This window comes from Ambystoma mexicanum, chromosome 13 (assembly GCF_040938575.1).
Source record: "Ambystoma mexicanum isolate Mex_15411 chromosome 13, UKY_AmexF1_1, whole genome shotgun sequence".
NCBI lineage: Eukaryota > Metazoa > Chordata > Amphibia > Caudata > Ambystomatidae > Ambystoma > Ambystoma mexicanum.
In genome coordinates this window covers 543,337,568-543,355,622 of record NC_090938.1, presented here as the reverse complement: position 1 = coordinate 543,355,622, position 18,055 = coordinate 543,337,568, and the positions used below count along the sequence as shown (strand labels likewise).

Below are 18,055 nucleotides of genomic sequence, written 5' to 3'. Positions count from 1 at the left end.
CAGTGACTTGTGAATGTTCTACATACCTGCAAAGTATAACAAAAGGTGTTTAACAGTAGATGGTGCATATATAAATGTAATCTTGTGTGGACATCCATTTATATGAACCAATAGTTAGTTATAATGTACTGCTGTTGCCCCTCCCCCACTTGACAGGTGGGTATTGGCTGCTCGACTGTAGCCACCTGAAGTGGTCAGAGGATACTTGAAAGGTAGTTGCTTATAGCCTAAATCACCTAAATCGGTGACCTTTGGAATTGAACACGGGCCTAAGGGTTGATAGAGAGTAGGGGAGAGGTTGCCTGACATCTATCCAGCCTAGGTTTTTGCACTCTGGGCTTCCCATCAAGCCCTATCCAGCTTGAAGTTTTTTTTCCCCTCTATTGTGATATTTTTTTTGGTACCATTCTGTGCTTAGAGTAATCTCCAATGACTCTTGAAGTGAATGACTCTGATATTCCCAGTGGTCCCATTTCTTTAATCTATCCTTCAAGATTAGAATGAGTGTAGAAGTTAAAATGCAAGAGTTGGCTAAAGATGTTTTGTAGAATTCTTGTAATTGTAAATGTTGTTCTCCATGAACCTGTGGTCATAAATCCCAAATTTCCCATGTTATATTTCTTCTCCTGGGGTGTGCACTGGTAAACTGAGATTTGATTCAGTGCTTTTATTTTGCTTTACTACTTTGACTTTTCCAGGCTGTTTGCTGCTCGGATCATGTGCATTGCTGTCCCAGCGACTACACTTGCGATATCGAGCAAGGGACTTGCAGCCAGGGGAATAATTTGGTTGCTTTGTTCACCAAGACGCCAGCTATTGTAACAGAGCTGCACCGTAGCTTGGAAATACGATGTGATGATTCAACCAGCTGTGCAGATGGAAATACTTGCTGCAAAACTACTACAGGCGAGTGGGGCTGCTGCCCTATGTTGCAGGTGAGACTCCTGCAGGATGTCTTCCATTAATTAGGTTGGGGTCACATGTCCGAAGAGGTGAGGGCGGGAGTAGACAAGTGCAGAGTGATAGTACAGCCATCTCTTCAGGTTGGAGTTACTTGCTGGACATTGTATATGGGTGGAGCATTCTACAGCACTGGTATGTCTACTTTATTTGTTTCTTTGAATTTCTTTTTGTACTAGTGTTTTGATATGAAAATAAACCTTTCCACTAGATACAAATTGTGAAATAAATTCATATAAAAATGACAATCTACAAACAAAAAAATACATTATACAAACAAACCAGTTGAAGAAAATCTATTTCAATTAATATCAATTAAATTAAAGGTTCTCAATTTATATTGGAACATTTAGGGTTTGGGATGCATCTAAGATCCTCCAATAAAGATGGATAACTTTTATCATGCTGTTGCCTCATTAAATCAGCCCACAAACCATTCTCACCCTACAAGGTCCTACAGTTAAGGAGGCATTGAAAATCTCACATTTTGGATGTGTAGTTGCTTGGCAGTACAGAATTGGATGTTTTAGAGATTCTTCTGCTTTAGAGTTCTTACATAGGCTACATTTTCTGGTTTGTGCTGTCAGTTGTAGTCTGGGTCCCATAGTTTCTAGAGTTGTAAGCAGATTTAATCTAAATCTCAATTTCACTGATCGTGCCTTAAAGCATGGGAATATGGATATGTTTAGCCATCCACCTGCTTTTCCTTGGAAAACACCTATATTCTTTGTACAATGAATAGATGGCCAGAGCATCAATAGTCGAACACCAATCTAGGCTAAACAATCTATTTTTCACCATTTCAGGAGTTTCAGTTAAATTGATCTCCTGGAGCCCCAAATTCTCAAGTATGAGTTTCATGTTCAACCCAAATTTATTTAGTGATTGTAATGCTCTTGTTATTTAGCATAAGATGTGAAGTCTCATACAGAAATGAGGGGAGGCAGAGGGGGTAGCATTTTGTAATAGATGCTCAGTTTGAACCATGTAACTTTGGCCTCCAAGGAAACTAATCCAAACGCATTCCTAATCAGGAACGAGGGGAGAGCAGGGGGAGAGACCAGTCCCCTCTTCCAGATCGTTCCCTCCAGGGAGTTCAGGTAAGTACCATGATCATGCACATTCCAAGCTGTTATGCATGGGACAACCTTGGCTAAATAATATTCTCTGAACGGTAGTAGAGAGAAACTACACAGACCCGCTGTCTCTTGAGGTGGGCTTTGAAGGATTTTGATTTCATTCTCAGACCCTCCTCAATTGCCCCTCTGGCTCCTTGTTCGTTAAATGAAATCCCAGATAGCGCATGGAGGTAGATGGCAAACGAGCATTGCCCACTCCCCGTCACTTTCGGTTTCTGCTTTTTGGAGAAGATTATTATTCTTTACTTAACTGGCGTTTATGGGCAAATGATTCTCTACTGCATAGTTGGAAAAAGCTGTTGGCTTGCGTTGAAGCCCTACAGGAGTAAAGTCAAATAAGAGTAGATCGTCAGCAAAGACCAACCAATTTATTTTTAGGGATCCAGGTCTGATGGGATTAGATTTTATTGAGTCCCAAAGTCAATATCCAATCGATCTATATTGAAGAGGAGCAAGCGAGCATTATAAAGTATGCTGATGCAGCAAAGATAGCAACGTTACCAGAGGAGGAGGCCCCTCCTTTTTTGTATTGACTTATGACAAAGGGCGTATCTACAGACTGTGTTGAAGGCACTAGAGGTCTGGTGAGGCCATATAGACTGTACCGCTAGACTCCTCCACCACTGAAGCTCGAATGTGGTTCCATGCAAGGTGGTATCCGCATTCCGCCCGAAGCCAATCAAACTAGGAGCCAGAATACTGAGTTTAGTAACCCACAACTCCAGTTCCTTAAGAACCATGGCTGCAAAGGCTTTACCTGTGGCGTCCAAAAGGGCGATAGGTCTATAGTTGGACGGTGTAGACATATCACCCCTTTTTGTATATCGAAAGAATAAATGCTACGCTCCATGAAGGGGTGCCACTCCCGTTGTCAGGATTTCTCTGAATAGTTAATCTAAGGTAGATCCCCAAAAGACTGGATCTTGCTTTAATGTAATAGGCACTAAGTTATCAGGCCAGGGGCCCTGAACACCTTGCTTTCCATTATTAGAAATTAAATGTCTTCTGGGTCTAACCCTGTCCATTAGAGATCCTGCAATATATATGGCATGGTAAATCGGGCATCCTGTCGGTCCCTAGATTTTTGAAGGTGTTAGCATAGTATGTGGTCCAGATCTATTCACTCACTGTGGATACTTTTTCTACCTCCTCCTTCTCAGCAGTAATTGTAAGTTTCCAAAATTGCCTAGTTTTACTAGATGCTTGACTACCATGTGGCTGTCTTTTACGCACAGTTGGAATTTAATAACTTTGACATAGTTTCTATATTGCTGCTTGATTTTCTGTTTTTCAAACAGCTCTTCTTTCTCTGTCATATTGCAGTAGCAAAGATTACGTAGCTGGAGCTTTTTTGGGGCTTTTGCCACTCCAATATCAGAACCATGTACGTGATTATTCTGGGTGAAAATGGCACCTCATTCACTTGGGACAGACATTTAATCAGTCTGAAGTTCTTGCATGAGAAGGAATTCGTCTTGCTAGATATTTCTGTGACCTCCCTTATTTGACAAGTAAATCTATGAAGTAGGGAGGTATCCCATCTCACCGTAACCCACTGCTGCACATTTCTAGAAAGGGAAACCAGGATCAAGTTTCCAATTTCTTTTTTGTTCGAGTTAGCCTAATAGATATAGGTTGATGATCGCTGGCAGGGACTTGCAGAATAGTTGGAGCAGAGCAATAGGAAACCAAGGACGAGTATACACAGATGTTATATCCGTGAGGTAGCACTGCTCCTCGACCAAGTACAGTGTAGTTTTGCACCGTCCACCTTCGGCGCTACTAAAAAAAAGATGCCACAAAATTCTCCCCTTAGTCTTGAGTCCCTATTGGATTTTTTCAGCCTAGTTGTTTTAAGATTGTAGGTTTCAACTGGACATTCGTCATTAAAATCTCTCCCTCCCGCCGCTATGATATTGGAGGCGTGACACGAACCCAGCCAACATTCAAATATAGATGACAATTTATCTTGATATTTAAGTGACACCTTGGCCGGGTTCCGGTGCAAATTCAGCAACCAGATTTCCATATTAGCTTGAGGTATTTTGGCCCCAATGTCCAAAATCGCTACAAAGGTGTCACTTAACATTGAGGCCCAAGCCAATATCTATAAATGTTGACAGGCTTCCATCGGGTCGTGCTAGCTCAGCTTTTTTGCCCAGTTGAGAATAGCCATGGAAGCCGTTGACTAAAATGGGTAAAGAAGCCATAGTTTCCTAGAACATGTATATGCTGTATCTATATAATGAAGATTCTGAAATAAGCAAATCACGTAAATTGTTAAATCCACAACAGTTCCAGGATACAACATTTAGTGGCTGACTGTTAAAGATCATGTTGAGTTCGTAGAGGCTTTACATTCTTGCAAATAGCCTACAGTAGCCAGGACCAATCTCCCATGGGTCCATAAAATTTGCCAGCAACCCCTTTTACAATGGTTGGATCATTGGCTGGTCCCTCGTCCCTTTTCTGACCTTTAGATTGCTTAGTGGGTCTGTCCGTAGTCTTTCAAAATCTCCCCTTTCCAACACAAAATTGTCCATTTGTGTTTGCCAAAGTGAATTAAGTCGAAGCCCATTGTTCTTAAGGTATCAGCCTGGTCCCGCACCCATTTAGCAACCAATCTTGAATAGAAGTGTACATTTAATCTATTCGGGCCAGAGAGTGGAATAGATATAAAATCGGTCTCGTGAATTGAGAGATCACAGTGCCGGAATCTCTGCAAATATTTCCAGGAGATTCAGTCTATTTAGTTGAACAGGCTCATTAATTTGGAGAATGTTCTGGAGCCCAAGAGTACTGGAGTCAAAATCAGGTATTTCTTTGATGTATAGGAGCTCCAACTGTTTGATGCACCATGTGGTCCCTTCTATCATGCTGATCTTTTAGAACGTCCTCTCGTTGGAATTTCCTTTCCCAGTATTTGGCCCCTCGCAGGACTCTATATTTTTGGTAGGGATGGCAGATTGATCTTGGTTCTCCAATTAGACTCACTCTTTTTCGTTCTCCTGTGGGATTAGTCTCCTTTCATGTTAAATTGGGGATAGGCAACATTTTTTGTTGAGCCAAGATCGCTGCTTTTTTGTTACTCCATGTTTGAGGATGTTTTATTTATTGACTCCGTCTCCTGCTGAAACGCATTCATTTTCTTCCATATTTTTCCTGCATTCTCAACAGCGATCTTAGGAATTTTCTCGGAGATTTGTTCCTTGAGCTTTTGTTTTTTTGGAAGGTTCTTTCATTTAGGGATTTGCTTCGTGGCATGATTTAGGCCCTTGGGAGAAGACACCAATTGCAGGTGTATTGTCGCTCTTAAGGTATCCCTAGGTTCTTGATGTCTGTGATTTAGGCGGTGACTCCTCATTTTGGGAGAAAAGCTCAGGTGAGACACTTAGTCCAGAATTAGTCTCTGGCAAGAGCCGATTAGCAAACGTTGAAAAAACCTCTTCCCCTTGAAATTTAGAGGCACGCGGAGGTGCAACCCTGAGTGCATGCGCTGCACTGACTCCAACCTTGGCGCCACTCCCCAGTCCCCTTTTCCGCGTTGGAAATGGGCCGAATTCACCAACGCTACTGGGTTTGGCTTCGGCCATGTAATTCTACGCGCGGATACTTTGTGTTTTTTTTAAAATTTTTTTAATTTAATCATTCAGGTACTCGGTCCTCAGGCGTCGCGCTCCTCCCCGGTGCATGTCGACTTCCACAGGGTTCAGCAGGTGTCCATCCTGCGACGGGTTCTTCCCAACTTCAGACCCCCAACCCCTCTGCCTACGTTGCCTTGGACCAGACCACGGTTGGCAAGCTTGTACAGCATGCAACGCCCTGTCATCGAGGTCGATGAAGAACAGACTAGTCAGGTGGAGGGAGCTCTTCCAGAAGTCGCCTCCACAGTACCTCAAGAACTTCGTGAAACATCGATCCAGGCCCAAGGTAGGGGCCTCTATTTTCCATTGCACCCCGCAAGGAGAGCCCGTGCAGGAGGGACCACTCAGGTCCTTGTACCAGCACGTGCACTGAGGCTACTCCAGCTACAGGCCGAGGGATCCCCGAATCCTCCCAGTGACGGTGTTGAGGGACCAGAAGGTTCTCTTACCGCGTCTTCACCCGAGGAGCTCTGCCCTTATACTGGCATTATCAGAGGGGCCACGCCCTAGTACCGGCAACACGTCCGAGGGGATGCCTAAACACAGCTCTACCAGCCCCTGGGCCGAGGGTGTCTCACCTACCAGGTCTAGGCACGAGGAGCAGGGTAGGCCTCGCGATCCACTCTCGAGTCTTGGAGGAGGCTGGGCCCAGCGAGCCGAGCAACACGGCGCAGGCACATGGCAGGCAGCTCGACAAAATGGCCACCGCGCCAGACATCGGCACACGTCCGACACCATTCCAGGAGTTCGGCGAGGAACAAGTGTCAAGGTGCGACTGGCCTCAACCAGGTACGTGGCCTACAGCCTATCCTTCATTTGCGCAGGGCAGGTTCCCACTGCGTGCTTACGGGCAGGGTATGCAGCGGCTCCAGCAGCCTCCCGCTACCCTGTCTGTATCCCCTGCCATGCCTCGGCCCAGTGAAGACCGGTTCTTTGAGAGGTTCCTCGGCTCATGAAGTCCCCTCGGATGGGGGTTATTCTGCGGGATGCCATCAGGGATGTGCTCCCTCCAATGCTTCCGCAACCACAGGCTCCTCCCTTGGCTCCGGTCCACCCAGCAGATTCCTCAGGCGGTTCCGTACCAGGCTCCTACACAGCCTCCGGTCCCCGTAACCCAGCCTACGTCTTTGCTACTCCCCCCACCTATGCAGGATCCTCCTAACCCACAGGATACGGATAAGGAGGACCCCCCAGACATGCCCGCTTCAGCCAAAGCCTTCCACGAACGTCTTGCAGGGCTGGCAGAGTATCTGGGCCTACCTCAACCCGAGGTCGAGCAACCGGCAGAGGGGGTGCTTGCTGTGTCCTCACGAGACACCCCACTACCAAAACTGGAATTTCACTGCAGACTGATGTAGTCTCCCTGGCCAAAAAGGGTTGGCTCAAGCCCCACTCTGTCCAGCCAGTCAATCAACGCTTGGACGCGAAGTACAGGCAGATGGAGGGGGATACACTCTTGCTATCAGCCCATCCTCCGCGGCACTCCTCTGTGATCGCTGCAGCATCACTGTACTCCAAGCCTCAGTCATCCTCGGCCTCCTCCTCCTTGGCAATGCTGCTAGGCAAGTAGGGGAAGATCTTGTAGGCTTACGGGAAGAAGCTATATTCCAACGTGTCCTTGCATCGTCAGGCCAATGCCGATGCCATGCTGGCTGTCACTAACCAAAGGTTATGGCGGGAAATCGCAGACTGGCTCCCGGAACTCCCTACGCAGAGCCAATCCCGTTTCAAGGCAGGACTGGCTGAGGCCAAGCTGGTGGCGCAGGACCTCATGGAATCCACTGTGGCCCCTATTGACACCTCTGGCCTTGCCATCTGTATCGCCACGGACATGAAGGACAGCTTGGCTCCGTGCAACGAAATTCAACCCGGATGTCCAGGAACGCATATCAGACCTGCCGTTCGGGGGGAGGGGGGAAAGCCCCCTTTCACTCCACCATGGATGAGCAGCTGGACAAAAAAAGCTCAAACGGCCAAGTCTTTATCCAGCTTGACAAAGACCACGCCCAAATCGTACACCCAGTCACAGCAGCGCTCGGACAAGGGGCGTACATACGGAGTGTTCCGCGGCGCGGCTTCCATGAAGGGAGATCCAGGCAGCCGGTCTGCTCGCCGACTCCAAATCAGTGCAAGCAACAAAAAGGAGCAGGAGAAGGGGATGGGGGAGTAAGGGCTTTTTCCAGTCCCCCCCCCCCCTCCGCTAAAGCCTCTGAGGGGAAACAAGGCATAACATGCACCTCCGCATCCATGTGTCTCCAGTGGGGGGGGGGGGCAGGCTTGCTCTCCATGCACATTTCTGGCACCAGAATTTCGCGGATTCCTGAATCCCCTCCGTAGTATACACGGGGTACCGCCGACCCATCCAGACTCTCCTCCCCTCCACTCCCTCAAGTTGGCACAGCAACTCTTCTCACCGAGATTCGGTCGCTCGTAGAGAGCCATGCCGTGAAGGAAATCCCAGCCTCCCAGCAAGGCTTGGGCTTTTAATCCAGGATTTTCACCATTCAGAAAAGGAACCAGCCGGGCCTGAGAGTTGTGCTTTACCTTTCCACCCTCAACCTCTCCTTATCTATACAAAACTTCAACATAGTGACGCCAGCTTTTATAGCGGAGACTGTGCAGGGGAGACTGGATGTGATCCCTGGATCTGAAGGACGAGTACCTACATGTCCCTATTTGGCAGCACCATTGTTCTTTCCTATGGTTCAGGATCGTGGGCTACCATTTCCAATACAAGGTCCTTCCTTCTGGCCTCAGCTCGGCCCCCAGGGTCTTTACCAGACTCATGAATACTGTGGCTGCCCTCCTCAGAGCGCAGGGCCTCCACATCTACCCTGACCTCAACTGGCTCGTCAGGGCTACATCACCAGAAGCGGTTCACCACTCTTCCCATGCCCTTATGAACACACTGCATGATCTGGGCTTTCTGCTCCATCTCAAGAAGTCGCAGCTGTAGCCCTCACAGACTGACATTCTGGGGCTTCATCTAGGACACGTGCTCTGAGGTGTTTCCGTCGGAGGACAAGATCTTGGCCCTCAAGAGGGCCACCGGCCACTTCCTCAGCAGAGCGGTGAGGCGACCTCGGCATGGTGGTATCAGCATCTCCTGGGTCTCTTGGCAGAGCTCCTACTAGCCGTTCCACACACAAGACTGAGGATGAGGAGGATTCAGCTGTACTTCACGGCCTCATGGAACCAGGAGCGGGGCTCTAAATCCGAGATGATCAACATTCCTCCTCTCTCCACCAGGACCTCACATGGTGGTCCAGGGACTGCAGCCATGGACGAGCAAGCCCTTCCGGCCTCCCACCACGCAGGTCACCATCACCGCAGACTCCTCGCTCGAGGGCTGGGGGGCCACCCTGGACGATCTCTCGGTCCATGGCACCTGGACTCGGCAAGAGCACCACATCAATTAGTTGGAGCTGAACGCCATCTGGCTAGGCTCGTGCCATTCCTTCCACTTCTCAGGGGCAAGGTTGTCTTCATCCAGACAGACAACTCTACCAGCATGTACTACGTCAACAAGCCGAGAGGCACAAGATCCCCTCCTATGTGCAGACTGGCAATCAGCATGTGGGAGTGGGCCCCTGAAAACGACATCTACCTCACAGCAGTCCACCTTCCGGGGGAATCCAACCTGGAGTCTGACAGGCTTAGCAGGTTGGGAGAAGACCACTAAGAGTGACCTTGTTTTTCAGGAGATCTTCAACAGGTGGGGTCTTCCCTAGGTGGATCTCTTTACCACCTGGCTCAACAGAAAGTGCCTGCAGTTCGCCTCCTGGCAGGAGCAGGGCCCCAGCTCCCTGGGCAATGCATTTCGGATTCAGTGGGACCGCATGACCGCTTACGCATTGCCGCCCAGCCCGCTAATTCAGAGTGATTTGAAAGATCAAGGAATCTCACCAGCTCAAAATCATTCTAATAGCTCCATGGTTGTCGGCCAGGCCATGGTTCTCGGTGATGCTTAGCCTCTCGGAGATGCCCCGATTCACCTTCCGTTGGCCAAGCACATCTGCTGGTGCAGCAGGGGGGGGGGGGGCAGGGCCACCCACCCCGCGCTACAGAAACTAGCCCCTAAAGTGTGGTTCCTGAGCAGATAACACTAGGACGCAAGGCTATCAGGGCCCAGTATAAAAGTAAATGGACCAGGTTCTGCCACTGGGCAGACTCGAGGGATATCGACCTTCTGGCATGTACTCTGGACGGCGTGCTCTCCTTCTCGGTGCACCTCACCCACTCCTGCATGCAGATGGACACTTCCCACACTTACCTCGCAGCCATCAGGGCTTAAGGGAACTCGGAGGAGGGGGTCTTCTCCTCCTCCAATCCGATTGTCAAACATTTGACGGGCTCGCAAGGCTCTACCAGTTTTCAGAAGGCAACAACCGGTGTGGGACCTGAACATAGTCTTGGGCGCCCTGGCGCACAAACCATTTGAGCCAATGGCGTGCGCGAACATCAGGCTGGTCACCACTAAGACAACCTTACTAGTCGGCCTCACCTCGGCTCGCAGTCAGCGAAATGCAGACACTGGTCACCTCTGAACCATATACTACCTTTCACAGGGACAAGGTAGTCCTGCGGACACATGCAGCATTTCTGCCTAAGGTACCGTCTGCTTTCCATGTGAACGAGGAAATGGTCCTTCCTACATTTTTTTTTTTTTTCCCCCGATCCTAAGGACGAGGTACAGAGTTCTGCATTGCCTGGATGTCAGGCTTTCATTGATTCTACCTTGAAGGGACCAAGGGTTTCCGCAAATCGGATGCCCTGTTTGTCACTTTCAGAGGTGCAAGACCAGGCCTCAAAGGCCTCCATATCACGCTGGATGGTCTGGGCCATCGAAGCCTACGAGGGCCAGCACAATCCGCTCCGGCGAACATGCATGCCCACGCAGTCAGGACCCCAAGGCAAGTCATCGCATTCCAGCGCCATGTCCCTTGGCAAGTCATAAGCAGGGCGCCACTTGGGCCACTCCCTCAACTTTCTGCAAGCATTACTTTTTTGATGCCAGCTCTAGATCTGATGCGGCTTTCGGACAGGTGGTTCTCAGGAACCTATTTGCTTAAGAAGGGTCTCCTCTCCACCCTGGGGCTACACTCAGTTGTAATCGCCCATGCAGTATGGAGGAAAGGGAACAGGACGTACAAGTAATTATAAGTTGCTCGCCGTAGTGACTAACGTACTCTTAGTCCTTAATCCCCTTTCCTCCATCCCCCCCCCACCTATAATACTGGTGTCATTGGGCAATGTTAAATCTTTTGTTGATACGTCAATGGGGACTCGGGTGTGGTGCTGGAGGGCAGAGTCAGGGCAGTGCATGCTCCCAGTGCCACACCCCAGCGTGGCACTAAACTTGAAGGGGAAGAAGGTTTTTCTGGTGAAAAAGATTGTCTCCTGTCCCTTGGAAGGGACGACCATGCAGTATGGAGGAAAGGGGACTAAGAGTACATTAGTCACTACGGTGAGTAACTTATAATTTCTTCAAAGTCGAGGTTTGTGGCCTTTTTGTTTGGACCGCTCAGCGATTTAGTTCTTCCCTGCAAGGTGCCCCGGTTTCCAATGTCAAAGGATACACTCACATTTCAGGAACAAGGCCTCCAGGACTATGGAGTCGGATAAGTCCACATATAGGGCAGGGCGTTAGATACACCCTCTTTAGGAGTAGATGGTTTCTCCACGTTCATATTCTGGGTGTGCAGAAATCCATAATTTTGCCTAGTTTGTTTTTAAGGTGGGCTTAGGCTTGGAAACTGAATTTTGATCTCCTACTCGGGAGAAAAGGCCCCCAAACAACTGATAATGTCTCTTCTCTGCTGCTACTTCACAATATCCATATCCTGTGGGACCCTGTTAGGCAAAGTTTGTATGCAGTACCATTTGGGACCACTACGCACAACTAGGACTATAGGTGTAAGCAAAACCAACCTTTAGTATAAGTCTGTACTATTTTGTGGTTGCGTCGGTGAGCAGCCAGCCTTACCCCAAGAGGGAATGTGAGCTGTAAGGATGTTACACAGATGTATATAATTACAAGTATTCAAATAGACTCTTATACTCAAGGTTTCTTGGTAAAACACTTATTAATTTATTTCAGTCAGTTATAAAACATTCACTAGAAGGAGGCAATCTATATCACACGAAAATATGCTTCAATACTTCACACTATCAGGTTCTGAGGCATTTAAACTACTTTGAAGGAAGAGCAAAATGGCATTCGGAGCATTTGAAGTGGGAGCAAAAAGGCATAAGTTAATAAAACTGATATTACAGTTACTCTTAAACAGTGCAAATAGTATGAGTTCCCCAGAAGAGTCAATTCAAAGAAATATGGTGGGCCAAAGGCAATGGGCTAAAGTCTCATATAGGATAAAGCAGTTCTGGAAGTTAAACGGAAAAGTATTTGCCAACTTTCTCAGTATTAGTTTGTAAAAGAAAGATTCATATGTTGGGTCACAAGCTGATTAGGCCTGCAAGTTACCAAAGTTTCAAGCACTTTCGCAGTGAGAGGCAAGTTCTCTCGGTCGGGTTTTCACAGTACCTTACAATGAAGAAAAACATGCAGCTGAAGATGTCTGTTCCTGGCAGTTCCTGTAGATCTCGCTGTTCCTGAGCCAGTCATGGGGACAAGAGGGAGGACGTCGGGGAACTCCTGCACTGGGACTGGTCAAAAAGCTGGCAAAGGCAAATCTTCAATTCCGGTAGCTGTAGTCAAGCACACAAACTGATGTCCTTCTCCCTGGCTATTTGGTTTCCTGCAGCACTCTGAGGAAAATACAACCAGCTCCGAGAATGGTATCCAGTGGCTTACGAGTTTATTGGTCCCACCAACTCAAAGGGAGAAGCCGTCCTTGAAGGGCTTCTCTGTCGAGATGAACTTGGCGATTCGGACCTGCAGCAGGGCTTCACCGGGCAAACCAAGGGTCCAGGAGTTGCAGCAGCCGTCCTCTTCCAGCTCGTCTTCGGTTCTTCATTCCAGTTGTCGACTCTGCCTTCCAAGCCAAGAGACTCGCCTTTTATCCAGTTTCCTCCCATTCATTCCAGCCCAGCTGCCACTCACCCAGCAGGGTTGCTGTCCTTGCCGGACAGTCAGCCAGCCACTCACGCTAGAGTGCATTTGGGTCTCCTAGGAGACTAAGCACATGGAGTTTCGGGCACCTCCCTCACTTCCTCCTCACCCCAGACACTCGGGCACCAGAGGCGGTCTTCAGTCCTGAAGCCCGCCAAAGGTGTAGGAACAAAGGGACCAAACCTGGTTTGGCACTCAGAGACAAACTCTGGAAGGACCTTTCCAAAAAGAAATGGCGAAAAAAGAAAACCGGGACTGGTTTAAACAAAGGGAACACAGACAACATCTTGAAAAACATGGTTCAGTGTTCGCGGTTGGGAAATATCATGGTAGTTTGTTGTAAAACCACTGCCACTAGCCATTTCGAGAGTAAGGGGTAGCATTTGACACTGCTACATGAGTTTCTAGACATGGGGAGGAGGGGTGGATACTAAGTAACCCCTCCAGCACTCTGTTGTAAAATAGTGTGTGATGGGTCTAGGAATTTGGAAAGACTAGTAAAGTCAATTTACCTTTACTTTCTCTGGGAAACAGTTTATCCCAGAGAAGATATTTAAACCTTGGCATAGCCTAACAGGCTTCCCTGTGTCACTGCACTGAGGGTGCTGTGTGACACAAATGAAAAGATGCCTATGGAGTTGTCTAAAACTCCACAATCAAAGAACACAAGAGTAAAGCACACATCAAAATACACGAGAGAGTGGGGGAAGAAAAGGCTCACACTCTCCAGGTAAAATAAATCAAGTCCTCAAAATCCAGCAAAGTTGCCGGGGGTCTCTAAAATAAAGGGAAAGCACATTTATGAGAATTCTCCCTAACAGACCCGTCTCTGCATTTGTTATATTTGGGGTGGGGAGGGGTGGAGCACTGCATAAATGATAGTATGACACGGCCATTACTCGTCACACTATTCACTTTGTGTTAGCCTGTGAGCCGTCTTTCGAACCAAGACCTGAAAAAAAAGAGCAACACAGGAGAGGTAAGCTTAATCTGGCACCATTGCCCACTTCGACGAAGAAAATTGGAGTTACTCTACAGAGGGGTCAGACTCTTACCAACTCTGAAGTCTGTTAGCGGGAAACACTTCTGTTGCTGTCAAAGTAGAATAGATTTAGCTTCCTTTTACCGCCAAACTTTCAAGGTGCAGGCTTCACCCGACTACTCTCCTTGCTGCATTTTGAGATGGTTTATGACGGGGATAGAGGGAGCCTCACCAACTCCCAACTGACCCGGTCAGGTCTCTTCTTCTGTAGTAGAAATTCTCTGAATAAAGCATTTGCTCTTCTTTTTTTTTTATCTTCTTTGTAACATTTTAAAAACACAGCGCTCGCACGCCGGTATATATTCAATCTAAGAGAACATAACAATAAAGCAGCTCGACAAATCTGGTTCATAATCTGAGAAGAGAATCTGTGGCACAATGCAACATACAGTATTTTACAGTTTCTCCTGTGTGTCAGAGGGGCTGGAGAATCAACACCTGAGAATGCTGAGGAGACATCCCCTCTTGCAATAAGAAGATCATACAAGAATGTGTGCTCTCAGATCTTAGTGGTTCTGGGGACATGGCCCATTACTTCTTCAAGGAGCTGCGGGATGGGCAACCAGGTACTGGATATACAGGCCCCATATCTCTGGATGCAGCCTGGAGGTTATAGAAGTCTGACGAATTGGATTTCAGTATCATTGCAGTATAGGACATCTGCTCACCATTTTTCCAGTCTGGGGAATTTGCTCCTACCCCACACCATTGCCACCCTTCTCTTGGCTAACAGCAGAAGCAGCCCCACCAACTGCCTTGTACTCCTAGGAATATGTTTGGTGTAAGCCAGTAGCGCTGTCATCAGCTCCTGTTCCACCCTCTCCCACTAGGTTACTCAGTGTCTCAAAAATCCCCTCCCAGTAGGAAAAGACCACCGGGCAGCTCCATGCCAGATGCAGGAAGTCTGTCAGTGCGGCACCACATCTCCCTCAGGTCAGTGATTCCGGGCAGAATCTATGCAGTGAGGCTGGGGTGTAATAATATTGATGTAGGTATTTTAAATGAATCTGTTTAAAACTAGCATTGAGTACCACTTGTTTCGTCTCACCACAGCAATATTTCCTTGTTTGCTCTGGTATCATACACCCCAGTGAAACCGCCCATTTCTCCTGAGGTGATTTACCAGTTTTTTTGTCCCTGTGGCACATTCTGTACATGATTGAAACTGTCCTACCCCCCTTGGTTGTTAAGCATGCTATCGATTATCTGAATTTCTGACTCTTTGGGGGAAGGACAGGAACACCGGTTTCAGGGAAATCCTTAGTCTGCAGTACAGTAATACATCCAGAGGTGTGTGCTCCCCTTTGTTTCCGCATCCCCCCCCCCCCCCCCCCGAGTTAGAAATTGACCCTCAGGGAAAAGGTTGTGGGAGCAAGTCACCCCCAGTCTCGTGAAGTCACATAGCACCTCTCGCCAGTCAATGGGATATCCGGGATGTGAATAACTGGGATTTCCAGGGAGTAGAAGACTTCCCCTCTGGATTTATGCTCTATCCGGGCCTATGACTTGCAGGTCAACGCTACCATATTCTTTGTTCTAGATACTGTTCCTGGGGCTGTCGGAATCACTGACTGCAGGAGATATAGAGCCGCCAGTGCCCTCTCTATTTCGACTTGCCTTTTATCAGACTGGGTCCCCTACCAATTTTAGGAGGCACCCCGCCTGAGCAACATCTTACTAAGTCTCAAAGTCAGGCAACATCACCCACCAACCCCCTCGCTCAGCGGTGCAATCAGCTTCTCCCACAAGACTAGCTTGTTTCACAGCCCATATAAATCGCAGTATTGCAGATCGTAGGTCCTGAAAGTAATCGCTGGGCAGCATCAAGGGGATGTTAAACACATACAAAAAATGGGGCAAAAGCACCATTTTGACTAGGGATATCCTACCATAAAGGTTAAGCAGTAATCCCATCCATCTATCCATTGACAGTATAGCATGTTCAAGCACCCTGTAATAGTTATATCTGTATAAACCTGCTGGGTCACGAGTGATATTTATCTCCAGGTAGCGGGTGAGTTCCCCCTGCCATTGAAACCCCAGGCCATCAGCAAAGTGTACAATGTTATTTGTCAAAGGGGAGATGACCGATTTTGTAGCGTTGATCCTTAACCCTGAAAAGTCTCAGAATCTGAATTTGTCCTGCATTATCAGATCTAGATTGTAGACCGGATCCATGACAAAGAGCACAATATTGTCCGCATAGAGGGACCCGACCATCCTGTGGTCCTAAAGCTGTATAACTCTGCAAGTGACAGTCCCTAATCCATACAGCCAGCGGTTCAATTGCCAGGGCAAATGGCAATGGGGTCATGGGCATCCCTGTCTTGTACCCCTCTCCAACATTGACAGGGGTAAGATGCCCATTCACTCTGACCCTGGCATTGGGCAGTGTGCATAGCAGCAAGACCAGGGATATAAATTAGTCACCTAATATCCTACGTAAGGCTGCGAACAGAAACGTCCACGCCACTGAATCAAACGCTTTAGTCGTGTCCAGCAGTGCAGCGACCACCTGGTCCTCCTGTCTCACCGCAGACAATAACCCAAACATTCTATGTAGGCCGTGGGAAGTGGAGCACCAGGGGATAAAACCTGATTGATCTGCCTTCACCGACTTATTCATCAATGGAGCAAACCCAGACGCCAGTATTTTGGCCAGGATTGTATTATCCACATTAATGAGGGATATGGGGCGGTAGGAGGAGCATTCGTCCGCTGGCTTGTCAGGGTTTCAACAGTACCACCACCTCCTTCATTGAATCACAGCGGTCTGTCTTTCAAGCTGCGCTGGTATGTTTGCAGCAAGTGGGCGGCTAGTTTCTCTGCAAAATATTTAATGGCTGACCTTATTTCTGACACGGACATAGGGCGGCACAACCATTCCCTCTCCTCATCCATGCACCAGTACAGTGCCGTTAAATCGAGGTATTTATCCTACTGATTTATAAACCTGCGTCTGAGAGGAATACAGTTGACTGTAAAATTTATAAAATTCCTGAAGTATCTCGGAAGTCTGTACATTTTTCCTCACCTTGATCAGTTTTCATTGATGGGATTCAACCTCTAGGCTTATGATCTCACGGCCCTCGCTAGTAGCCTACTCGGTCGTTGCTGTTAGGCAAGATCGTATGCAGTACCATTTGGGTGCACTACAACAACCCTGACCACCTTGCAATAGGAACACAACCTTTGATATAAGTCTATACTACACAGGTTGGTAGCGTGTTGAGCAACCAGGCTTATCTCAAGAGGCATCAATGTAAGCTGTAGGGGAGTTAGAGATTCACAGTGACAAGTATTCAAATACTCATAAACACCAGATTTTTTGATTAAACAATTATACATTTATTTAAGTCTGAGTAAGCCTTCAGAAGAGGGCAATGTAATAGTAACACACAAATACTCTTAATATTTCTAAATCAGCAAGTACCCTTTTGGGATGGCACACAGACACTTAGTAACTAGGACACTCTGGACATTAATCTACCACTGTTTGCGTTTAGGATCAGACTCAGGAGTGAGTCAAAGGAAAAGGGTTATTAGAAAAGAACAAGGATCACACAAATATTATGAAGCAGGTAAGTACTTTTGGTAACCCCCAATGCAAAGTTGGTTAACCCCTTCCTGGAAGGAAGACCAAACACAATGTCAAGAGGGAAGAAGAGTCATTCAGGGACCCAGGCTCGGCCAAAGTTATTTGGGTAAAAGTCTAGGTGAGCTGAAACACTTCTTGCAGATAAGTAAAAGTCTTGCACAATGTTTTAGACGTCTTTGTAGAAAAAAATAATTCAAAGCAGGGCTACACGCTGTTTAGGCTTGTGAAGTAAAGAATCTACCAGCAACTCTACAGAGCAACAAGTTTCACCAACAGAGAGCAAGTGCAGTTACACGACAAGAGGAAAGTTCTTAGTTTGAAGAAAAGTGCAGCAGATAGCTTCTGTTCCTGTGCAGCTCTGCAGATCCTAGTGTTCCTGGGCCTCAGTCGTGGGGACAAGATAGAGGTCGTCTGGGGATTCCTACACTGCAATGGGACAGTCACAGACCGTAATCGTCAACCAAGTGGCACTTCGGTGTTTCAGCTCCTCGCGTCTACCGCAAATAGCAACACTGTGGTTCCTGGCTGTCGATATGGACTTTCTTTGCATCTGGGGGTCCAGCACTTTGAGGTGGCTCAGGCTCGTCAGTCCTGCTTCCT

The 18,055-nt window shown here is 47.7% G+C and overlaps 1 protein-coding gene across 4 annotated transcripts in view; it reads left to right on the top strand.

The window, feature by feature from the left end:
- The window catches only part of GRN (granulin precursor), a 906,558-nt gene that overhangs the window by 667,766 nt on the left and 220,737 nt on the right, over positions 1–18,055 (top strand). For all 4 annotated transcript variants that reach the window (XM_069634286.1, XM_069634284.1, XM_069634287.1 and 1 more), the window contains exon 13: positions 699–935. In XM_069634286.1, the coding sequence (XP_069490387.1) occupies positions 699–935 (237 nt within the window). The remainder of the gene's footprint in view (positions 1–698; positions 936–18,055) is intronic.